Source organism: Aedes albopictus, chromosome 2 (genome assembly GCF_035046485.1).
Source record: "Aedes albopictus strain Foshan chromosome 2, AalbF5, whole genome shotgun sequence".
Lineage (NCBI taxonomy): Eukaryota > Metazoa > Arthropoda > Insecta > Diptera > Culicidae > Aedes > Aedes albopictus.
This window is the reverse complement of record NC_085137.1, coordinates 267,431,446-267,457,617: the sequence shown is the minus strand read 5'-3', so window position 1 is coordinate 267,457,617 and position 26,172 is coordinate 267,431,446. Positions and strand designations below refer to the sequence as shown.

At 37.0% G+C, this 26,172-nt stretch overlaps 1 protein-coding gene and 1 long non-coding RNA gene across 7 annotated transcripts in view; one reads left to right on the top strand and one right to left on the bottom strand.

The window, feature by feature from the left end:
• LOC109402987 (liprin-alpha-1) overlaps positions 1 to 26,172 on the bottom strand; it is a 545,355-nt gene that overhangs the window by 4,838 nt on the left and 514,345 nt on the right. For all 6 annotated transcript variants that reach the window (XM_062854909.1, XM_062854913.1, XM_062854915.1 and 3 more), the window contains 4 exons: positions 7,177 to 7,340; positions 6,615 to 6,925; positions 6,213 to 6,532; positions 6,030 to 6,146 (listed from right to left, as the gene is read on the bottom strand). In XM_062854909.1, the coding sequence (XP_062710893.1) occupies positions 6,030 to 6,146; positions 6,213 to 6,532; positions 6,615 to 6,925; positions 7,177 to 7,340 (912 nt within the window). The remainder of the gene's footprint in view (positions 1 to 6,029; positions 6,147 to 6,212; positions 6,533 to 6,614; positions 6,926 to 7,176; positions 7,341 to 26,172) is intronic.
• The window catches only part of LOC134288983 (uncharacterized), a 487,443-nt gene that overhangs the window by 3,813 nt on the left and 457,458 nt on the right, over positions 1 to 26,172 (top strand). The window lies entirely within an intron of this gene.

The following is a 26,172-nucleotide window of genomic DNA, read 5'->3' as shown; positions in this document are numbered from 1 at the left end:
TAGAAGGCCGGCAGGGTACCCGGGTACCCACGAAATGGAAATGATCATATCTCAGCGATTTTTCCACCGATTTTAAAAGTTTCTGCCTCATTCAACTCAGAAACTCATTATCTATCGAGATCGTATTTGGTTGGACCGGTCCGATCACCATGGGTACCGGAAAATCCGGATTTACGGATCCATGTTTTTATACAATACAATATACGGGATTTTCGGTAGGTTAGTAACAATTTCGGTACCAAGCATCGTAAAATTGCTTTGGCATATTGTATCTGACTGGCCTGGAATCATAAAACGTGTTGACTTTGAAACTGTGATTTCGGAACACGCTTCTCGTGGGGCCATGGATGACCACAAACACTTTAAGATATCCTAGCCTTAACAATGTGGGTTTCAATATGGTATAAGGACATGCTCCCAAAAATATGGATTTTCCGAAAACCACGGTGATTAGATCGGTCTAACCAAATATTTTCCCGATATATGATGAGTTTCTGAGTTGAATGAGCTAAAAATTTCCAAAATCTATGAAAAATTGACGGAGATATGATCATTTCAATTTCGTGGGTACCCGGGTACCCTGCCGGCCTTCCACGTAATAAAAAAAATGAAGGAGCCCTTCCCCCTGCCCCTCCTCACTTTAAAATTCGGACAACCCCATTAACCGTTATGTGTCCGACAAATTTTTTGCTTTTTTTCTACACCGTGCTTTTTAAATGGGCGCTGGGTACCCGGGTACCCTGTCGGCCACATAAGGGTTAATAGATGTATATTCACGAGTTCTAAGATCTAACAGAGTTCCAACATCCTAGTCTCAACAACCATTTAAATATCGAGATTTGAAATTGAAAAAGGTACCCGGGTACCCTGCCGGCCACATAAGTGTTAACACTCCGCTTGCGAGCGAGAAAAGGGTGGTGCATACACTCAAACATTGTATATGGAAAGTGGTTGTAGTACGCGGTACCGGATATACACTGTGGTGCATAATTGATCGGACAAACGCCGATTTTCATACAAAATGGCCAAGTTTAAGATGCTGTAACTATGGTTTGCTTTGTTAGATTGAGCTCAATTTTTGACACGGAACTACAAATATGCTGAATTTTGTGTATACAAAGTATAAAATGTTGTCGCTCACAGGTCTGGGCGTGGCAACGCGTTGAAAATATTGCAAAAGTGATCGGACAGCGGTACCCCTTTGATTTACACGCGTGCCGCTGTCCGATCACTTTTGCAATTTTTTCAACGCCTTGCCACGCCCAGACCTGTGAACGAAAACATTTTATACTTTGTATGCACAAAATTCAGCATATTTGTAGTTCCATGTCAAAAATTGAGCTCAATCCATCAAAGCAAACCATAGTTACATTACAGCATCTCAAATTTGGCCATTTTGTATGAAAATCGGCGTTTGTCCGATCAATTATGCACCACAGTATATGTGACGCATTGCCCCTGTGACACGCAGTGCAAACCCAGTTTTTGTGCCAAAAATGCAAAATAGCTGCATTTTAAGTGAAATAACATGGCAGCTTACCGTGACGTCGTCTTAACATCACCGAATATGATGAAAAACAGTCGAAAATGTTATTTTTGTCGCTGCACTTATGGGAAATTCTATTAAGTAAACCCAGATAACCACTAAGCACTGTTCTGAGCATTATAACGGCCATTAAACAGCTTATCAGTGCTAAGTAGCTCTATATAAGCATTCCTAATGCTTATAGGCACTATTACCAGTAAGGACTAAATTAAACCCTGTAAGCCTATATAAAGCCTACAAGCTGTAAAGAAATTTGTCAGTGCTGTCACAGGGCTTGGAGCACATGACGTTTATATCAATCAAAATAGATTTCGACCAAAACAGACTCGAGTCGGTCATGATCAATACATTTTAAACATCCATGTTGGACGGGATTGACGAAACGGGATTATTTTTGTTGTTGGCATGTTTATCGGAATGGTGTTGTTAAATAAATAAAGGAATTAGGTTGTTTAGTGAATAAAATATTGCAATTTTTTATAGCCTAATCGAAAGACCAAATTTTTCTGAGTATAACGTGATTTTATTGGGCTCCAATACTTTTGTTTTGATGGTTAAATAAACAAAACAGTTTTAATTTTCGTGGATAGAATGACAGTTCAATCGATAAACATACGATAAACATACCGAACAAAAATAATTCCTCATACAAACTTCAAATGCATTTTAAAAATAGTTCCCAGGCTTAAAAAATGATGAAATTTTGCATTTCGGCTTATTTTTGGGTGGGTATTCCGAATATGAAATAATCTGCATACCCCTAAAGAACCCAATTCAGTTATCTTGATTATTCCATTTTTTTTTTCAATCAAGACAAACTCCAGCTCGTTTCCCTCTTCTTGTGAAACGTTTCCCGACCATTTATATAAACATTGCTTCTCCTGCATCAATTCCTGCGTTCGTCACCACCAACCTTACCACTGAATCATCCTCATCCCATAATCATTTTCAACCCTCGAAATGCTCAAACTATTTTGTTTTTCATGGTTTAAATACTAGTTTGATCACACCTTTCCCATGGTGCATTGGTGGAGCAGATGAGAAAGGCAACGGACTTGGACTTGATCAGGAACTCGGAGGACAACAGCTAGAATCTGGATGAAGTAGCAAAAAAGCAACTTCAATGGAAGCGCAGGAAGTTAGAAAAGAACAGAAGATAAACAATTTTTTTTTCTTTTTTCTTTGTCTCTCTTTTGACAACTTTCGCTCCAGAGACTTGGTACGATATTTTAAAGTTGGCCGTATATCAGCCGAATAATTCGCCAAAAGTGGCTTTTGAGCAGCTCTATAAGAGGATATAGATCCAATTAGCTCTGTTAGCCAGGTTCTACATTCGACTATAGAGCCGACTTAATGCCATTTTTACGGCTTAATGGTTACTTGGGAAATTATTCATGTAGTATTCAACGTATCATTATTATAAGTTCAATAATACTTAAATAATTCTAAATGACTGCAGTTTTTCAACCCCAATCATTTTATTATAACCAATTACTATTTGTATGGTTATCATTGCACTAATGGACATCGTATAATATGAACGATGCCTGAATAGTATTTTTCTATGCGGGATTACATCTGAACTGCTGCAAACCGATCAATACGTCGGTTGCATGAATATTACATCGGACGATGTACACATAAGAACAAAAGATTTTACATCAAAACGATGTAATCGTACATAGGATATAGGAATCGTGATTACTTTGACTATTTAGTGAAGGACTTTTGTAGTGTAGGAAGGTTTTGAACGGAAGAATTCCTACATTTAGTACATTGGAATGAATTATATCAGGCGGGTTGCATTTATTTTTTGCTGTGTACAGATACATGTGCTAATTTTTACATGAACTTAACAAGAAGCAGAAAAAAGTCTTTCAAACTATTTTAAAGTCTGTTAAACTATGTTGGAAAGGAATAACTGCGAGTCGAATAAAAATCTTATGGAACGCTTGAAAAGTGTTTTTTAGTTATCATTATTAATACCAATACGAAAAGTTGAACATTGCCCGCATAGTAAAATACAGTTTGCCTCATAGTCCAAACAGTAAACAACTTTTACCTGCTGAAGTTAACTTATCACAAATTGTTGATTTAATGTTGAACATTAAGCAACTTAAGGTGAAGATATGACGAAGCCACAGGTCAAATTTTCAAGAGCACAAATCTGAAGAACCGAAAGTCGTATTGCTCTGAAAATTTGATCGATTGGTAACCACCAGCGGGTAACCAATCGATTAACTTTTCAGCGAAATCCTACGTTCGGTTCTTCAGATTTGTGCTCTTGAAAATTTGAGCTGTGGCTTCGTCATATCTTCACCTTAAGATTTGGTATTATAAAAAACGGCTTGTGCAATCTATACCAAAATGTAACAATATATTGAACTGTTCGAGTAATGCTAAATTATATGTGAGTGAAAACTTGACGTAAATGGGTGAAACGAAGTATTACTAGTAATCCTACATTATAGAGATCTGCGGAGGCGGCCATTGTGAGCCAATCGTGCAGAGAGAACTGTCAAAGTGTGAGCCAAATGAACATGCTTATCGTTCGTAGGAAGGCGTCGTTTGAATGGTATTGCAATCGGAACTAAATAAATAAAAATTATTTATTTTTAATATCGAGAAATTGGCGGCATATGTATGTTTAGTAAAAAGATAAAAATTTATTAATTCTGCTTTCAAAAGCTCATGCTTATGACGACACTTTTGTTGCTGAACTTGTCGAAAAAACTTCCATTGCTGCTTCTTGCTTCACTTCTGCCGATATGATAAGCGTAACACTTTTGCATTGAATTTCAGATTTCTTCGATTGCTCCGCTATTTCAACAAAAAATTGAAAAAAAAAAAATTCTACCATAATTAGAAAATGTAAACAAAACAACTTGCACCACAACGAAGTCACGCAAAAAGTTTGAACATCTAGCTTTGTGGTAAGTGTTGGAAGCTGTTGTAAACAAAACAAACAGCGTTGCCGAATCGACGTATGCAACTTCCGCTCATCTCTATGTAGAGGATTTCTAAGTATTACTATCTGCTAAACGGTTTCTTTGCGAATTTGCACTTCTTACTTACACACCTTCATTCAACTATAAATTACTACGCTCTTACAGTTTGGCAAATGCTTGCATGCATTTGTATTTGTCGTGGCAAGTGAAACAAAAAAAAAATGAGTTGCAATTGGCCTGCTAAAGTGAGGTTAAGTTTTGTGAAATCCCGTTTCGTATTTTAGTGATTGAGTCGTTTCAGATAAAATTTAATGTGGGATCGGGGTAGGAAAAATCATTTTATCGATAAATTTACCAAAAAAATAATGATTAAACTGATGGGGAACTGGTATTTCCCTTTCAAACTTCCAAATTTTCACGACATAACCTCAACTTTGCGTTTTTTTTGTGTTGTTTTGTTGTGCAAAGCAGAAGAGCTCTCTAAAAAGTGTCAGAAATTGAGCTGGCGCTGCTCAAAATTGTGTTTTTCTATCAGAGCTGTTTGATATCGTGTGTTATTGTATGCTACGGTGGCCACCAGCCAGCGCGGCGAACTGAATCATTGTTGGACCATATTTGGCCAATAAAACAAACAAGGTCCCCGCGCGCGGGAGTGAGTTTTGCTGGAAAACGTAACTCATCCAACACAGTGTGGTCTCAGGAGTGACTTCCTGCTGCCAATATCTGTCCAAAATACCTACCACTAGCATACATTCCCTGCCTACGTTGCTGTCCCCGAGAGCAATCCGGTGAGATGCGGCCTAATCCGGACCTAGGAAGCGTTTAATCTATGCTGGGAGAAACCGTTCTGGTCCTGATTCAATATTGGTTTCTTTTTTTTTTTTCAATTCGAGCAAAACCAAAACATTGCTCCTGTCATTGGAGGTATCAGAATGCCTTGTTCAGCTTCGCCCAACGATACCAAACAGAATGGTAAAGAAGTATCGTGACTAATCTTTGTGTTTCGATACCAATGTGCAAAGTTACATTGATGTCGGAAATTGAATATATTCCGATACATACTCGTGAAGAAAACTAAAGCGTTAGCGATAACATAGAGTTACACGAAATCTAGTTACGTTTCGGTACCGATTTATATCATATGAACGATAAAGGTCATTATTCAAGTTTTGTTATCGATCGATGAAGTTGTTTGAATATATGTAACGAAATTATTAGTAAAGAATAGTCGACATTAATCTTTATATTTTGGTAAAGAACTTTAACGAAGTTTGTGAAATGGGGTACCGGGTAGTGTTAGATTTCTAAATGGGATTTGTAGATATACATGGAAACCTTTTCAAGCAGATTTCCCAATGTTTACATTTTGAACTTCGGCGCTTATCACGTGTTACGCTAGATTTTACTTTCATCATTATTTAAACTTAATCTAGAAAATATAGATGCATATCAAGTCCCACACTGATTTAAAACTACCTTGTTCAGATGCCAAAATTTGCCTGGAATGTATTTTTTTTATATATAAAATGCTTTACCTGCGTGTTTTGAGTTGGGATTTGAAGTGCCAATGCCAATGAGTTGGCATCAAAACTTTCATCAAGTGCTATTAACGCGCCATGTACACCTGATTCCAATAAATTGTTTCCATATTCCTGCAGCAGAAAAACATATTGTTTTTAACTAAAACATGTTGAACAGCATAGTTTAATAGCCATTACCTTTAAACCTATAAAATGGATCCAACGTATGACTCTGTCGTTACTCCAAACTAGTACATCATCTGTAGAACTTTCAGATGCTTTTCTTCTATCTTCGAGAATTGTTTTGTCATAATTTAAGCGTTTTAAACAAGAAATACCAAACTGCAGACTCGTTCGATGAAAACTATCTACCATTTTTAGTTGTCCCCTGAGATCTTTTTTGTTTAAGTGATCAAGCATTCGAGCATCTACGAGGCATTCCATAAATGTGGTTCTATATTGTGGGAGACCCAATCCTGGTAACCAATAGTTTCCTATCCATTCATGATTCATATCACCTGAAAAAATAAAATAAAATCCTTATTTCTATTTTTACGCATGGAGGAAATTTTGAACTACTTTCAAATTAAAAATACATACCAAATGCTAATGTCGTTCTCGTCGTTGGTGGCGCAGATGGCGATGTCAAGCATACCATTTCCTGAATGGCTAGCCTTAGCTTTAATCGATGAAGAGGATTGCTAATACCGATTTCACGTTGAATTTCAGTGTCGCTTAGGGCGCTCATTATAGCTCCAGATTTCACATTAGCCCTACAGGCAGCCACGTACCATGCTGGCATACCCACCCACAGTTCTAACCATGCAACAATAGTGGGACCATTCCAAAGCGCAAATGGCGTTCCAGCTTTCATGGCTTCGCCTAGTAAATCGTGACGGTAGTCATGGTCCCTACAAAACATTATTAGCGAACATTAAAACACATCTGTACATTTCCGTCAAACAGTTTAAGGTCTGAAGTACACAGGGTCAAATATTTGACAATGAAAGAACTAAAGAAACACAACACTAATGAAAATTCAATCGAGTCAAACAAGGTGTTTGAGCATTGTTTTTTTGTTTTTGACAAATATTTGACACTGTGTACTAACAGCTTAACGGATTTCAAACAGATTCATTGCAGCGGTTATATCAAAACTTACTTTTTCTTCTGTCTACAATAATCTATAGAAGTGGTCCTTCCTGGCATTTTATACATAGTGATCGTATCGTAATTTGAATCGGCATCGCTGATGAGTGATAGTCCACTCATAGACATCATACTGACCGACCCATCTGGCATAGAGGAATCTTTACCCGTTTTGCACTGCAAAGAACAAAACGTACTTCTTAGTTAGTAAACCATCTTCAGTGGAGTTGGTTTCAGTCATATTTTTGCTGCAATTCATTTTAATTGTTATCAATGCTATGATTCGCTAGATGCATACGGAGAGAGAGAGGGAAAACAACGTAATTTTGAGTAGCAAGTTTATTCGACATACTCAATTTTGAGTAAAATCAACCCAAAAATTAGTTTGAATTTTCCATGCAGTTTCATTTACATTTTGTAACTCTTAAACGCTGCTGGAGTTGCTCTCGGTTTTATATTGTTCGTGCAGTTGAAAATCGGAGTTTTTGACACGCGAAAACCGATTTTTCTCCTAAACTGTGCGTCGGACGTATATACGTCGGGAAAAGTGCGCTTGATAGAGGACCAGATCCGCTGCCCAGCGCACTACACAAATTTGGAGAAAATCGATTGTCGCGTGTCAGAAAACTTCGGGTTTCATCCGCGGCGACAATATAAAACTAGCTGTCCCGGCAAACGTCATAATGCCTGCCTACTGTGTTTTTTGACATACAGCTCCAAAGGGCCGCCCCCCTCAAATTCATCTGTATAGGAGCCCATTTCCACACGGCGTGTGTATGTGAAAAGTTTATAACAAAAAAATGGGCATCGTCAAATTTTTCGCTATTCAAAAATAGAGGCTTTAAGCTTTCATTTGCAGGGTCCCTCAAAAAAAATCCACCGAGGGATCCCGAACAACTTTTTAAGAAAACTGTTTTTCCCCATACAAAATGCACAGTTCCAAATTAATCCCTATTTCTACTTAACAAACATACCCAATTTTTGTATGAAAAAGTTCCCCCGATGGAATATTTCGATGTTGGGCTTGAATGAAAGCTGGTAGCGTCAACTTTCACGTAGCGTAAAAATTAGCGATGCCCATTTTTTTGTAATAAATTTGTTCTACCAGACACACCGTGTCCAGAGACCGGAGGGTTTCACACCAAGCTAAGAACCTTCCTCGGCTCTAAAAGCACTCACATACAAAATTTCACACAAATTGGTTCAGTACTTTCCGAATGCATAAGGGTCAGACAGATACACTTGTACTTGATTAACAATTATACATGATTTGCAACGCCCCGGAATGCTGTGCATCAAGCACTCAACATGTGTGGATGTGTAGTGGAAAAAATGGCATAGGATATTGGTTCCCTTATTAAGCATGTGGCTCCCATTTTCATCCCACGAAAAACAAAGGATTGAAGCGCTGTTTGTTTTGTTTCTTATTTTTGTATTTTTTGTTAGAAGTGAGTACCCATGAAAACAAAAAGAACGGAGTCAATCGGTGCCGTAATCGCTTGTTTTCGAATAGGATGAAAATGGGAGCATGAGATTACTGATGGCACATATACCCTATGAAGCTTTTTCGCTAACGCTGACGAAATTGTATCACAGCTACCCCCAGAAGTAAAACTCCACATATACGGCGATTTTAATCAACGCATAATCAGGTCATTTTAGAGTAACATTTTCTTAGCGTGTATTTTGTTACCAGTTGTTGGAGACAACGAAACTTTACAATTTGTGTTCCATAAAATTGTCATTATGGGAATAAATCAAATAAATAATGTAAAAAAATCAACACAATTGTTACCTGGATATATTATCGTCGCACCACCAAATCGAAGTCGTCGCTAGAAGCACATGCGAAGCTGCAGCTGCGAAGTAAATTTGAATCTATTTTTTCTGTTGCGCATCATTAAGCTAATTAAGAGCAACAATATGCACTAATCCAAATTGAGTTGCGACATAGGTTAAAAATCAATTTTCGCATGTTCGGTCACTTTGTATTTCGACCAAAAGCATAATATTGTTGACAAATGTTAACGAAGACTTCTGCGTTAATGCAGATGATATGAAGATTTTCATGGCAATCTAAAGTGAAGAAGACACATATATTAAACGAAATACCGTGATTTCGGGTGAAATTGATCAGTGGAGCGAAATTGATCGACGTAAGGGCAATTTTTATTTGTCAAAAATAAAGCTTTGAACTTAAAACAATTTTTATAAAATGACCATCATCTAGCTCAAGGGTTATTGAATGATGAGTTTACAGGTTTTACAGCCAATAAGTCAAATATTTCTGTATTAAATTTAATATTTTCCGAAACTGCATGTTTGACGATTTTCAAAGACACTTTCAAACTTTTATTACCGTAGCTGTATTGCACATGGAATAATTATTTGAATGAATGTTTTTAGCTGCCAAGTGTTCGCTAAACCCGATTTCGTCATCAAAAGTTCTATAAATATTGATATTTATGCATAAAATTGATTTTTTCTAAAGTAATGACTAATTTAGTATGAAAATTACATACTTTTAGGCGTTTTCATTAGATTTATTAAACTTTAAACTTAAATAATAAATAATTTTCTAAGCTTGTATACGTTTTACAAAGCTTTTCACATTCTGCGGTAGTTAATTCAGATGGAAAATTTATTTTCAGCAGTTGCAAAGACATTTCACTTACTGATCAATTTCACCCCGAAACTAAATTTTTTGATTTTTGATTTTAAATGATGTTTATTGCAAAATAATGTTTTGCAGTAAAAGTTTCAACCTCATCATCAGTCAATACCTGTGCTCGTACTTGTTTAAAAGCATTTAGTTTGACCATATCGATAACTATTCAAAAATTAGAAGAAAAAAAACTGTGAAAAGTGATCAATTTCACCCGAAATCACGGTACGTTTGTTTTACACATGGTGTAATAAAAGTTTGCTTCAGTTAAACGTCAAAAAATGTAATTCTATAGCCTTTAGCAGAAAAAGGAATCAGTAAATAACTAGTGTGACCTTAGGGGATCAAATCGTTGAACGGTGTGAAAGAGGTGTGATCTTTTTTATTATTCCGTGTTGGGTATTAGCATCACTGCGACCATTGTTTTGATCTATTGTGACATATTTCCCAATTTTGTTTAGCTTTGTCTGGATAACGTACCACTATTGGGAGTGGTCGTCATCACTTGACATAAAGCATTTCCCCAGCACGGTACTGCACATCGGATGAAGTGCAAAACCTACTAGGATTTGTTCTCCAGATTTCAAAGGGTTCAAGTAGCCCCTTATCGAAGAACCTAATTCTTTGATTAAAAATTGCCGGACAATGGCATAACAAATGTTCTGAGTCTTCCTTTTCTGTGTTACAAAAACGACACAGATCATTTTGAAGTTTTCCGATTAGCTTCAAATGATATTGACTCGGACAATGACCTGTCATAAGACCAGTATACATACTAATATCTTTTTCGGAGAGTTCCAATATTTTGCGAGTCATTTTTACATTCGGATCAATGAAACGTTTCGCCTACCTCGCTATTGAAGTGTTTTTCCCATTGGCATCCACTTTTGATAATTCCCATACCTTCAGCTCCATTTTAAGAGATGCAGTAGAAAGCCCGCAAAAAGGTTCTGGTCCTATAAATTGGTGTGACGATCCGAGCCTAGCTAACATATCTGCTCTTTCGTTACCCTCAATTCCGCAGTGACCAGGAACCCAGTCAGTATAGATTGACTTGATTACGACAAGACAATTTTTGAAGTGATTGGACACATTCCCAAACATGTTTAGATGTACATGTCGCCGAATTTAGAGCATTCAGGGCTGCTTGACTGTCCGACATAATACAAATATTTGAATGCCTGTAATTTCTGCGCAAGCAAATAACAACACATTCCAGATTTGCTTGAATTTCCGCTTGGAAAACAGTTGGCCACTTGCCCATCGGAATCGATAAATCTACACCCGAACCAGTCACTCCTGGTCCAACTTGATCGTTCAATTTTTAACCATCTGTATAGAAAACTATTGATCCGGATCGAAGGTTCGGACCACCCGATCCCCATAGTTCACGTTCAACGTTAATCACTTGATATGAACGATTGAAGTTGTATTTTTTCGCCATCCAATCTTCATTATTCAATATCAAGAGATTAACATTAAATGTTCTTAAGATGCTGAGATGACCTTCAAGATCACCTGCAAAGAGGTTCACAGATCTTTCAATCCTTAGAGCACTCTTTTCAGCTTCTAATTGCACGAATTGATGTAGGGTAGGTAATCAAAATTTGAACCAAATTGTGGCTTTCTGAAGCAGTGCAAATTTTAAGTGATTTTTTCTCCCACATGGAAATAATTTACTACGGCAAAATCGTATGTACATGAAAGCTACGGGTAGGGTAAGTGTACCAATTATGGCTATAGTACCAATTATTCGCCATAGTTGATTTTCACCCTTTAACAATATATATCAACAATAAAAAAATGTGAACAACAGATCACGTTCACAAAGGATGGTTGCACTCATTTAAAGTCCACATTTTGCTTAAATTATGGGAGAAATAAATCATTTTCCTTAACATTTCGGCTTCTTTGCACCCTTTTTCGCCATAGTGTACCAATTATGGCTAATCCCATAAGAAATGCATGCAAATAGTGCGAAAAGGAACCGAAGTTAAAAAATGTAGCCATAACTGGTACAGGGTTCCTATCATTGGCACACGCTGTAATAAATACTTAAAGTAGTTTTGGCTCCGTTTTTATATTTTTCCTGTAAAGTATGGAAACTAAACTATCTTTTCACATATTGGTGACATTCGTTGGTCTTCTCGTTATTTTTGTACAAATAGTTTTCCTTAGGTAGTGCCATAATTGGTACAGGCACCCTATAAGCTTTCTGTTAAATGGTAATAAGTATGTATTTGCACTGAATTTCATTGAAATATTTGATTTTTCATCAACAATGATTTTAATCTTAATTCGAGCCATCGTAATCATAATTTGAACGAATTTTAATCTTAATTTGAACTACTGCCAGCAGCAGCTCGAGCAACTCACAAAACAGCCAATTCCATGCTAAACAATGAAAAATCACATGAATCTGCTAATTCTCATACCCATTTTTCATTAGGCAGTGGAAACTCAGCTCAGAATGTTCGAAATTCTTTAGGAATTTGGAAACTAAATTTGGATTTTTTCATCCCCCAAGAGTAAACAAAGCAACCACTAGCGCAATCTACAAGCCAACACTAGAAGCTAACCCCCTTTTACTAGTTCAAATTAAGATTACAAATGGTTCAACTTAAGATAACATTCTCCAAGTAAGAATCACTTAAATTTGATAATTTTATGACAAATAATGCGGAATATTATTCGGTTGGTCGATTCTACGATAAATAAGCTTTCATTTGACGTGTTCACATATTGCGTGTGATAAAATGCATGAGCTGTACGAGTGCACCGAAAATGTGCTTTCTCTTGGGAGAAATGGGTGAAATCACAGTGATTTTTCAATTGCCTGTTTTCCATGACAAAAACGCTTTTTTCAATGCTTTTAAAGTCCATATTATCAGGTTACATTACGGAAAGCTGTTTAACATCTTTTTCAGGACAATATTTGCCTGAAAAGTACGTCGTTTTAATGAATTTTGAAATGGTTCAAATTAAGATTACAATTTGACTAGTTCAAAGTTTGATTTCTTACCCTAATGGAAGCAAGTGAAGCAAAGCATCGAGTGCTTTCGACGGCGTACTCCTCATTGCACCAGTAATTGAAAAAGTTGCTAATCTTTGTAGCTTTTCTAGCTTTTTTGTGCACCTTTTTCCCTAGTCTTAGGCCACCATACCAATGAAGCGTAGGTAATCTTGGGTCTTACAATTGCCAAATAAATCCATCGGATCATTTTTGGCTTTAGTCCCCATTGCCTATCAAAAGTTCTTTTAGGGTATGTGTTCCATCAGTAATCTCATGCTCCCATATTCATCCTATTCGAAAACAAGCGATTACGGCACCGATTGATTCCGTTCTTTTTGTTTTCATGCGTGCTCATTCCTAACAAAAAATACAAAAATAAGAAACAAAACAAACAACGCTTCAATTCTTTGTTTTTCGTAGGATGAAAATGGGAGCCACATGCTTAATAAGGGAACCAGTACCCTACTTATCCATAGAACATTAGTCGCTTTTTTAATTGCATACTCCAAATGATTATTCCAGTTGAGTTTGCTGTCAAGTAATACACCTAGGTATTTGACCGTATCTGAAAGTTCCAAAATTGTTCCTTTCAATCTTAAAGTTCCAATCGTGTAGTTTCTTTTTCGTGTAAATGGCACAATAGTAGTTTTAGAAGGGTTTATATTTAGGTGTGATCTTAGATATCAAACTGCCTCCAACATGCTGGGGTTCATAAAGCGATTTAGTACCAACTTTCAAGATCCATACTCGATTAAAACATTGTACATTTTATATGTGAGATGGATTCTTGAATATTGTAGTACAGTCAGGTCTTTTTTTACGTGGTTTTCATTTACGCGGCCGCGTAAATGAAAACTCCATACAAAGAAAAAATCATCGTCTTATTTTGCGTGATTTGGCGAGATTTTTTTACGCGGTTTTTTGAATTATATATAATTCAGGTTATACATCACCATATAAGAGCCAATTCTCTCGTATAAGATGCACTAATCTGCTATATACGTACCACACTGGAGGCCATATATGTACTTCTGATGACTGTTCGCGATTCCTTTTGGTCAGTAATAAGATGTTTCAAATAATCGAAAAATACGATGAAGAGCAACTTTGCATCATATCCAATGCGATGCTCCAATTATCGACAAAAAAATAGAACACCGCCAACTGGTCTCGAACTCACAACCTTAAGATCCAGAGTCAGATTCCGTACCACCGTACCAACTAACCCGTCTTACAATATCAATAAGTTTCAATCAATATAAAACCAAGCTTCCAAGTACCAGTGACATGCTTTGTGATATTTTCATGAATGCGAGTAAAAACTGGATCCCGATTTCCCTAAGTCAAAACGATTCCGTACAACATTTTTATGATCTGATAGTATCATATTATGATCTGTCAGGTAATACAACTTGTAACGAACTCAAATCATGGTATTTACGGCTAGTGTTGTTTACAATTTTGCAGCGCGTGTATGCCACAACACAAGCTCCTGCTAGCCAAGAAGAGCTTCTGATGGGGAGAAAACATCTTGGATGCCCAGCCACTACTGCACCCAGCTAATTTGCAGGGTAAAGTTCAGAACTAGAATAAAAATTCCGAAATCAAACGTTTAGTGCGGATGTGGAGCTTGTGGACAAACAGCTGTCCGAGAATATACAGTGCAGTGGATCGTTTTCGTATCTCTCCGGATTGATGGTGGGAAAGTGGACAGTAAAGTGAGTGCACTGGAAACGGGATGAAAATGATCGGGGCTAGTGGTCACAGGAATGCAGAGGACTGTTCTTGTGTTTTGTGATTTCAGCGAGCACAACTAGGGTAATTGTTCCCTTCGTTGTGGTAGTACCTAATGTTGCGGTAGTGGCAATTGAGCACTTTTTCGACTGAAATGTTACCAAAAGGCATTTTTAATAGATGTATTATGCTTAAATTATGAGATTGCACCATTTGTGTGCTTAAGATTTGCCCAAAAACCTATTTTAAAAAAATATTTTCCTTAAATTTTTTGCTGCTGTGTTCCTATTGTTGCGGTAGTGTTCCTAATGTTGCGGTATCCCATATGATTTCAATCGGATACCGCAACAATAGGAACCAAAATTAAATTTTACCTCCATAATAGGAACAGTGTGCCTAATGTTGTGGTAAGCGATTTATGATCGAAAACAGAGAGAAACGATAGTTTTTATATTTTTCCAAGCAAATTTGGATTGAAAACTACCAACTAACGTTTTGCAACCCTTCATTAGATGGTACAATCATTGTTTTTAAAATGAATTTACCTTAATACCACAACGATGGGCACACTTACCCTAAGTATTTGTAAGTACTGTCATGACATTATTGAAAAATCCTTATCAATGCAATAATTTGGTGCGGTGGTGGGCGACAAATTTTGGAATTTGGACGCCAGCGAACACAAGTCGCTGCGATGTTGTTCGACAGTTTTTGATCTTACATAAGATCTGTCAGCTCAAACCACTTCCAGCGATTTTGAATTGTGTTATTTGCGGCATGTTGTGATTTCAATCCGAATTGTTTTGAATTAATCACAATGATGATTTACATGCAAGTTGGTTTAACATTTTTGCTGAAAGATTCAGCTATTTTTACGATTCTGATTTTTGATGCAAGCAAATACGATTTCACGTGCACGCACATCCTTATGCGATGTGTGGTTAACTGGGGTATCCCCCGCGTAAAAAAAAACCTGACTGTATTGTTTAATCCCCATTTATGAAAACTCATGAAGAACGCATAGAATCTGTGCAGAAGAAATCCTTTCTATTTGCTCTAAAAAAAAAAAAAACAGATGGACAACTTTTCCACTTCCATCTTATGAATCACGTTGTATGCTAATAAACATACAAACATTTAAGGAACGACGTGAATATGCTATGATAACATTTGCGAATGACATTGTTTCGCAACGTGTAGATTGCACTAATTAAGTGTAGAATTAGCATTTAAGTTAAAATACACGTTAATACAAAAAAAATGCAGTAATTTGCTATTCTGTTTAAACTTTAATACTCCGACTCGACAATTAAGAAATCGAAACATAATTGGGGTCAGTCATCATCGTACACATTATGCAAAATTCAGCCCAATCAATAGAATGATGTGAATTTTAATTTACAATAACCATTGCGAATCTATCGACTTGACCATGTCGCGCGTGAAGTTAAAACAATATTTCAACTCTGTATGATACAATAGAATATAGGGTAAGTGTACCAATTATGGCTATAGTACTAATTATTCGCCATAGTTGATTTTCACCCTTGAACGATGTAAATCAACAATAAAAAAATGTGAACAACAGATCACGTTCACAAAAGATGATTGCACTCATTTAAACTCCACATTTTGTTCAAATTATGGTAGAAATAAATCATTTTCCTTAAAATTTCGGCTTCCTTGCCCCCTTTTTCGCCATAGTGTACCAATTATGGCTAACTCCATAAGAAATGCATGCAAATAGTGCGAAAAGGAACCGAAGTTAAAAAATGTAGCCATAACTGGTACAGGGTTCCTATCAATGGCACACGATGTAATAAATACTAAAAGTAGTTTTGGCTCCGTTTCTATATTTTTCCTGTAAAGCATGGAAACTAAACTATCTTTTAACATATTGATGACATTCGTTGGTCATTCCCTGTTGTGCATTTGGACGAGTCTGACGTGTGCTCCGTATCTCACCACGCGATAGACCTCGTAGAAGTAGAGTTTTTTCCCCCGCAATTGCGGAAGGTTTTTTATATCGTGCGTTCTCCTGCTTGTGCGAAGTGTAGTGTCGCACGGTGGTATCCAGCACAACGCGGAAGCGAGGTGATTGCATCATCGTACATTTAGGTCAAGGAATAATCGCATCCAAAAGTCATCATTATCGCCATCATCAGCCCCTCCGTCAACAAAGACCAATGACCATTTTGTATGGGAAAATAAAAAAATGGATGGACAAATGACCACGGGGGGGGGGGGGGGGGGGTGTGTCGAAAAGTCCCAAAAAAGTGATCACGTGGTTTATGGACAGCCCCTAACAGAACATTTTTTTTTGTTTTTTTTATTAGTTTTTTTTTCCTTTTTTTCTCAATACTGTTATTTTTGCATCCTACAGTACAGTACAGTATATTATTAGTACAAGTTTTTTTTTGCTTCATTTTTTTTTCTATATATTATTAACATTGTTTGGTTTACAAACCAAACAGTTTTCGTCCTAAGGAAGAAAGTGCACTGTAAATACTTTAAGGTTTTTCTCTTCCTCTTTTGCACTTTTGAGTTATTTTCCAAAAAATTGTTTTCACATGGACGATTCGATTGGAGGCGAAACGCCTCCCAATGATATCATTGCTCGTACGCGGTTTTATCAGCCATCTTCGCCTGGACCTTGGGTTGTCTATTTCCGGCGCAAATGCAAACCATTGAATATGCTTTCGATTTCTCGAGAGCTGACGCGTATGTATCCTGGGACCGTTGTTCACCAAGTGAAAGCATCCAAGCTGCGTGTTACCGCACCTAGCTACAAAGCAGCAAATGAAATTGCTTAACACGAAGCGTTTACTGTTGAATACGCGGTCTATGTGCCAGCACGAGAAGTGGAGGTGAAGGGGAAGATCCTCGACGAAATGCTGACATGTGAGGACATCAAGACCGGCTTTGGTCGATTCAAAATAGGTCAATTCCTGATGTGGCTATCCTAGACTGCCCAAGTAACAATTTTAATTTTATCAATTATTAAAGTTTTTTAGCGATTCAAAAATCCTAAACATAAAACCATTGATGCCGACTTGAAAATGCTCTCGTGTTCTTGTATGCCTCAATAAGCCCACGTTCTGGCTAGTTGGCCCAGTCTTATTAGGGTCTACAGGACTTCGTATGCAAACCGGCTTAAGATTTCGCGTTGTATCATAGTTTTATCAATGTTCTAAATAAAACCATCTTCTGACTTGTCAAATAATTGTTTTGATTATTTTTCACTCTCAATGTTCGATCGTCAGAATAAATTATTCTTGGTTGTTTATCCAGCCATCAATTGGAAAGATGCTGATATGGAATTCAGATTTGTTTTCCTGTTTAATACGTGTCAGGAGACATGCCACGGAAAATTTGTGGTGAATGTGACTGTGATAATGACAAAAACTAAGTGCGCCACACAAACTATGCATAATTTAGAAGTAAAATGCATTCAATTTACTTGGTGGAATTGGGTGCAAAAAAGGTTTTTTCAACACAGCGGAGTTTAAAAGACATTATGTAATTTTTCTGACAAAATAAAATGACGGAAACGTATTGTATTGTTTAAATTGATCTTAAGCTGTACGTGAAATCATAAAATTGAGTAATAATTTCTCTGTAGTTACATGAATTATCCCGGCTAGGCGACACATTTTTCACATAAAACTCTGTGTTCCTGATGATTCCTCCAATAGGGCTAACCCTCCTGAGGTAGTCATAACTGAGCTCATGATAGAACTAGCGGTTTTATCACAGCTTTTTTTGGTTTATGTTACGGCCACGAAATTTTTTGCTGGTTTTATGCATTGCCTCACAGTTTTGTGTATTTGTTTACAAAAAAAATCTCTCCGACAACAACCGCAAATGCAAGTTTTATTGAAATGGTATATAAAAAGTGATAAAACCAATTGATGTCTACTTGCAAGTCTTTAATTGAAGATGTTTATAGCAGAAGTTATATGATAGTTTTATGGAACGCCAAAGGTTCAAAGTAAAAAACTACCACATGAAACTAATTTAGAACAACTAGCTTTTTGACATGCTCGTATAAGACCAGGATAAAACATGAATAAACATTCAAGGCATGCTGATTGTTACTTGGGTGTAAACGCTTATCTAAGGCATCCATGGAAGGAAACAAAAAGGTGTACTCGCCTTCAGAGTTTTTTCGAGTGACTTTTCCAGGTTCCGTCCTCCCGGAATTTGTTGTAATCGATGGTGGTTTTTACCCAGTGCATCTTTTTAGGCCGAAGGTTTTTAATTGTACCAAATGCAAGCAGTTTGGTCACAGTGATAGCTTTTGCGACAACAAGCCCCGTTGAGGCAAATGCAACCAAGCTCATTTGGAGGACTCTTGCACACAGGAACACAGATAAAAATAATGAGATTTACGCGTCATGTAAACTTCATTTTAGTCATGTAAACTTAGTGTTATGATGGTTTACTTGATATATCATGTAAATTTGTGTTATATGTCATGTAAACTCTCAGAGTCATGCTGAATTACATGACATATGATGGAAGTTTACATGATATTTCATGAGCTTTACATGATATGTCATGTAAACTTCTATGATATCCCACGCTCCAATTATGTGCATCATATGTCACAGAATGTTACACTCTTTTTTTGATCTGTGAAGCGGAAAAATGTAGCTACTGTGGCGGAGATCCACACGACTTGCAAGTTTGCCCGGCTTACAAAAGACGCATTCGAAATGAGAGTCGCTCTATTGTAAGGCGCTCCAAGCAGACCTATGCGGAGATGGTGAAATCTTTTAAAACACCAGATTCCGTGTCTGAATCAGCTGTCCCAGTTGAAAATCCCTATCAGGGATCTTCCGATGATCAGGACGATGGCGAAACTGATGAGGGGGGATCTGTTTCGGAGGTACACGCACCTGGAAAAAGGAAGTCATCATCTTCCCCGGGATTGCGCCGAAAGGTCTTTCTGAAGTCTTCCCTCAAAAGTTTGCTTAATGTCAAAGGAGACGGGGTAAACTTAAAAACTCCGAAGAATCAGGTTCCTTTAGCTTCAGATCCATGTTGTAGCAAGAACCTGTCACCCCCGCCTGTTAAATACACTTCAAAGAGAAATAATTGACAAGGTAGCAAGAAAAAAGCTACCAAAGTTCCTCGCAGTTCAAGCAAGCCTCCTAGACCCAAGCGAGGACTGTTTACTTTTAGGGTTCTCGTGGATACCTTATATGATGCCCTCAGCCTTCCAGAAACATTTAAAGGCATTATTGATATGTTTATACCTACAGTAGAAGAATATCTTCGGAATCTGACACAATCATGGCCCCTCCTTGCTGCGATCATATCTTTCGATGGATAATTCATCAAGTAAGGTACAAGATATGATCACTGTGCTACAGTGGAACTGTCATAGTCTAAAACCTAAATTAGACCTGTTTAAGTTTTTGATTCACAACTCTGATTATGATATATTTGCCCTTTGTGAAACATGGCTTTCTTCTGAAGATGAACTCAACTTTCACGATTTTAACATTATACGGCAGGATAGAGATGACCATTATGGGGGAGTTCTTTTGGGGATCAAAAAGACTTACTCATTTTATAGAATTCCATTCGCGACTCATCCTGGCGTAGAAATCGTCGCTTGCCAAATAAACGTAAAGGGTAAAGAACTTTGCGTAGCTTCCGTTTACATTCCTCCAAGAATTTCAATTAACCGCCGTCATCTTTGGAATGCGGTTTCTGCACTATCACATCCAGTTTTAATTCTGGGTGATATGAACGCACATGGTACAGGGTGGGGTGAACCATATGACGATAATAGAGCGGCCATTTTCTATGATTTGTGCGACGATTTCAATTTGAACATTTTAAATACAGGTGAAGTGACACGTATTGCATCTGACGGCAAAGAAAGTCGTCTCGACCTATCACTGGGGTCAAGTTCACTATCATTCGATTGCTTGTGGAAGGTAATCGAGGATCCTCATGGTAGTGATCACTTACCCATTATAACCACCATAAAGCATAATAGTAAAAGGTCAGACCATCCAATTCAGGTTCCTTTTGACCTCACAAGGAATATCGATTGGCAAAAGTATGCAGAAGTGGTATCTTTTGGCATCGAATCATTCAATCCCCTCCCACCTTTGGATGAGTATCGATTCCTATCTGAACTGATATATAAGAGTGCATTAGAATCACAAAAACGACGTGTTCCAAGTGCAACCTTCAAAAGAAGACCAGCCACACTAGGCTGGGATGATGATTGCACCCAGTTGTATCTTAAAAAATCTGATACTTTCAATACTTTTCGTAGGCACGGTACCTCAGATCTTTATCAAGAGTACGCAAAGCTCGAAAGACAGCTGAGAAACCTGCTGAAAGCGAAGAAGCGTAGTTATTGGCGACACTTCATTGAGGGTCTCTCAAGAAAAACTTCAATGACAACGCTTTGGAGAGTGGCTCGCAACATGCGAAACCGCTCTTCTTCTAATGAGAGTGGCGAATACTCCAACCGTTGGATATTCAGCTTCGCGAAAAAGGTCTGCCCAGACTCAGTCTCCAAGAGACGGTTCTCTGGACAGACCCTTCACTATGCTGGAACTTTCTATGGCTCTTCTTTCATCAAACAATTCCGCTCCGGGACGCGATATGATCAAGTTCAATCTTCTTAAGAATTTCCCAGATATCGCGAAAAGACGACTACTGGATCTGTTCAACTCATTCATGGAGAACAACATTGTTCCGCTAGAATGGAGACAGGTCAAAGTAATAGCTGAGGAATTCCACGGAGTCATGTCAGTCGATCCTGAGCGACCATTTCAAAAATATCTGAAACTTTGCACAGTTTTTCAATTTCATATAAAACGCCATTTTTTGATATTAAACCTTCATATTCACTCACGACTAACTTTTCAAAAGGGTGTATGCGAAAATAGTTCTAAAATATTCTAAAAGCTGTACAGCAAAAACGGATTGTTCGATTGTTATAAATTTTTCAGCAAAGTTAGATAACTAAATGATGATTCCTTAGAAAATATACACTGTAAAAAATTTCTTTTTCTACTTTGAAAAAATATGATATTTGTCACAAAAACTCAAATATCTCAAAACCCTATCTTTTTACCAACTTCAATTTTTTAGGGGAAATGGCCCATTATATCAGCTAACTACCATAAAATTTTGGTGATGGTAAACTGATAAACAAAAAAGTTATGACATTTCAAACATTTCACAATTTTTACATTTAGTAACAAAAAAATTTTTTTTCTGTGTAAATTATTTCGAGAATTATATTTTGATGCTGATTTCATTGTAAAGGCTACCGCCTGAATTAAACAAGTTGTTTTCATGATACTTTAGTTTGATTATTCGTAATTACTATAGTATCTATTTGAAACTTAGACGCGATCCAGTGTTGTGATCAAAAATATTGAGATTGTCATACTTTTTATTGTACGTGACTGGTGAAAAAATCCCTTGATAGTGTTGAAAAGCTGTTGATTATAAGAAAAATGGAATTGAATTTATTTTTAAGACAAAAGCTGTATAATAAAAGTTTTTTTATACGCGTATACGTCTAGTTTATCCGCAAAAAAAACCCTCTTACACACTTATTTCTGAATTGCCTGTTCGGTACTTTTTTGACAAGATTATAATAGCAGTACGATCTCGGTAGTTTCGGTAATCGATTTTACTGAGGCTCAGTAAAACAACTGTCAAAATCGTATGGAAAAGGTAAACAATGCATTTTTGCTGAACGAGTTCGGTGCTCAGCAGTTTTAATCTCGTCAAAAAATTACCGAACTCGGTACACGGCGTGTGTATGGGAAAGGTTTATAACAAAAAATTGGGCATCGCCAAATTTTTCGCTATTCAAAAATAGAGACTTCCAGCTTTCATTTGCACGGTCCCTCAAAAAAATCCACCGAGGGATCTCGAACAACTTTTTCAGAATACTGTTTTTCCCCATACAAAAAGAACGGTTCCAAATTAATCCCTATTTCTACTTAACAAACATACCCAATTTTTGTATGAAAAAGTTCCCCCGATGGAATATTTCGATGTTGGGCTTGAATGAAAGCTAGTAGCGTCAACTTTCACGTAACGTAAAAATTAGCGATGCCTATTTTTTTGTAATAAATTTCTTATACCAGACACACCGTGCGGTAATCAAAATTAAGTGTGTAGAGAACAGACTTTATGATCGGAAGAATGCGAGTAACTTCAACAACAACAAATGCATAAGAGGTACATACCACAGACAAACAGACGAAACGCCTAGAACAATTTTAGTGAAAATTCATCGCCCAGTTCACACTATCACCACCTGGTGGAAATGTTTCACGAAACACTGCGTTGTGCAATATCGTCATCAGAAGGCGCTAGTGTGAAACGTCAAACGCAAAGAAAAACGATGGGCGCTCTTCTTGTTATGAAAGCCACAACCAAGATTCAAAATGATCGTTGAAGGCGTGGTCAATGAAAATTTCGTCAGTGTTACGTTTGTTTGTCTGTATACATACCTGACAATGCTCACGAAAAAAACAAAAAAAATACTACCGCTATGAATATTAAAAATTGTATAGTATTTTTTTTCTTCAGCCACCAACACCAAACAAGTAAGTTAAAATTAATAAGTGATTTTGTTTATTATAATCTGACGAACAAGATGAACAGTCGCTTTCTCAAAGGTCTTCAACTCAACGCTCTCTTGTAGACCGTTTGATGAAAAAAAAAAAATGTTCAAAAGAGTTACGAAATCTCACCGAAAGCACCATAGATAAACTGAAAGAGACTGGTTATGCCCAAATGTCCACATTGTGTACAAAATTACGCATTTGCACGTCCTGCCGTCTAGAATTTGACAAACGAGCCATCTGTATATCATCGGTAAAGCAGGGCGCAGGAAGTTCGAAAACGACAACAACTGAGAAATTGCCATCAGCGACATCTGTTTAAACAATTTAATTACGCCCCTTTTCAAAAATGCCCTGTAATATTCTTCAACATCTATACCCATTTCAATATTTTTAACGTTGCAAAACACGCTTTCAACATTCATCTTGAAGAAGAGGGAAAACACTTGTCCTCAAATGTAACAGCAAATTAATGAATAAACGACTAATGCGCGGAGGGCGTGATAAAATCGGAACATTACGGTACATAGTATATTATATTATATGTATATATAATATATAATAAAAACAACTTGTTTTACTCACGCAAGGCCATTAACAATAAAATCAGCATCAAACTTCAATTTCCGGCCGAAATAATTTACACTAAAAAAAATTATTACTAAATGTGAAAATTGTGAAATGTTTGAATTGTCATAACTTTTTTGTTTATTTTCATGGTAGATTGCTAATACAATGGACCGTTTTCTCTAAAAAAATACGTTGGTAAAAAGATAGGGTTTTGAGATATTTGAGTTTTTGTGACAAAAATGATATTTTTTAATGTTAAAAAAGATTTTTTTCACAGTGTATATTTTCTTAGGAATCGCCATTTAGTTATCTAACTTTGCTGAACAATAAAATCAGCATCAAATCGCGATTCCCGGCCGAAATAATTTACACAGAAAAATTTTTTTTACTAAATGTAAAAATTGTGAAATTTTTGAAATGTTATAACTTTTTTTGTTTATTAGTTTACCAATACCAAATTTTTATGGTAGATTGCTAATACAATGGACCGTTTTCCCTAAAAAATTCAAGTTGGTAAAAAGATAGGGTTTTGAGATATTTGAGTTTTTGTGACAAAAATGATGTTTTTCAATGATAAAATAGATTTTTTTTTCACAGTGTATATTTTTTTAGAAATCACCATTTAGCTATCAAACTTTGCTGAAAAATTCATAACAATCGAACAATCCGTTTTTGCTGTGCATATTTTTGAATATTTTTGAACCATTTTCACATACACCCTTTTGAAAAGTTAGTCGTGGCTCTAAATAAAAATTTGATATCGAAAAATGGCGATTTAGATGGAACTGAAAAACTGTGCAAAGTTTCAGTTCAATAGAAAATCATGAATTAAAAATTTTCCTTAATTTTGATGCTGTTGCTTGGAATCGCTCAGCTATTCAAAAGCCTGGTAAACCAGCGTCTGATCATAATTCATACCGCCCAATTGCTATGTTATCATGTTTAAGGAAATTGTTGGAAAAATGATCCTATCGCGACTCGACCATTGGGTTGAATCGAATAGCTTGCTTTCAAATACACAGTTCGGGTTTCGCAAGGGCAAAGGAACAAACGATTGTCTAGCGTTGCTTTCAACAGATATTCAACTGGCCTTTGCGGAAAAGGAGCAACTGGCTTCAGTCTTCTTCGATATTAATGGCGCCTTTGATTCAGTTTCCGTAGGCATATTGTCAGAAAAACTGCACAATAGTGGACTTCCAGGAATTTTAAATAATTTCTTGTATAATTTGTTGTCAGAAAAACATATGAGCTTCAATCTCGGACAACTGACAACTTCCAGAATTAGCTACATGGGTTTACCCCAAGGCTCATGTTTAAGTCCCTTGCTTTATAATTTTTACGTGAAAGACATTGATAGTTGCTTGGAAGGACAATGCACGCTAAGACAACTTGCAGATGATGCTGTGGTTTCTCTAAAAGGCCCACATGCAGAAATGTTGCAAAGACCATTGCAAAATTCTCTAAATAATCTGTCAATCTGGGCAAGAGATTTAGGGATCGAGTTTGCTCCGCAAAAAAACTCAATTGGTTGTGTTTTCTAGAAAGCGGAACCCAGCCCAACTGAAACTCAATCTTTTGGGAATAGAAATCGACCAGTCTTTGACTTCGAAATACCTTGGGGTCTGGTTTGATTCAAAAGGCACTTGGGGTACCCAAATTAAGTATTTGGTGCAAAAATGTCAACAAAGTATCAATTTTCTACGCACAATTACCAGAACATGGTGGGGTGCTCACCCGGAAAACCTTATAAAACTTTACAAAACGACTATTATCTCTGTTATTGAGTATGGCTCTTTCTGCTTCCACTCAGCAGCAAACTGCCACCTAATAAAGTTGGAACGAATTCAATACCGTTGTTTGCGTATTGCTCTCGGCTGTATGCACTCAACGCATAATGCGAGCCTAGAGGTCCTGGCAGGGGTGAAACCTCTCTAGAACCGATTCTGGGAGCTCTCGCTAAGGTTACTAATCAAGTGTGGAGTGAGCAACACACTTGTCATTGCAATCTTCGAAGAAATGCTCAGTCTGAACACTCAATCAAAATTCATGAGAATCTATCTGTTCTACATGCCATGTGACATAAGCCTACCAAGTTATAATCCTCCCCGTGTACACTTCACTAATGACAGTTCCTCTGTTAAATACGATCTGTCCATGAAACAAGCTATTCATGGAATACCAGATCAACTTCGATGTATATCTATTCCTCGCATTTTTAACGAAAAGTACCAAAATGTCAATTCCTGTAAGAGATTCTTCACTGATGGGTCTCGCATAAATGGATCCACTGGTTTCGGTGTCTTCAATGAAAATTTCACCGCCTTTCGCAAACTTCAGAAACCTTGTTCGGTTTATGTTGCTGAGCTAGCAGCAATCAATTTCGCTTTGGGGATGATTTCAAACATG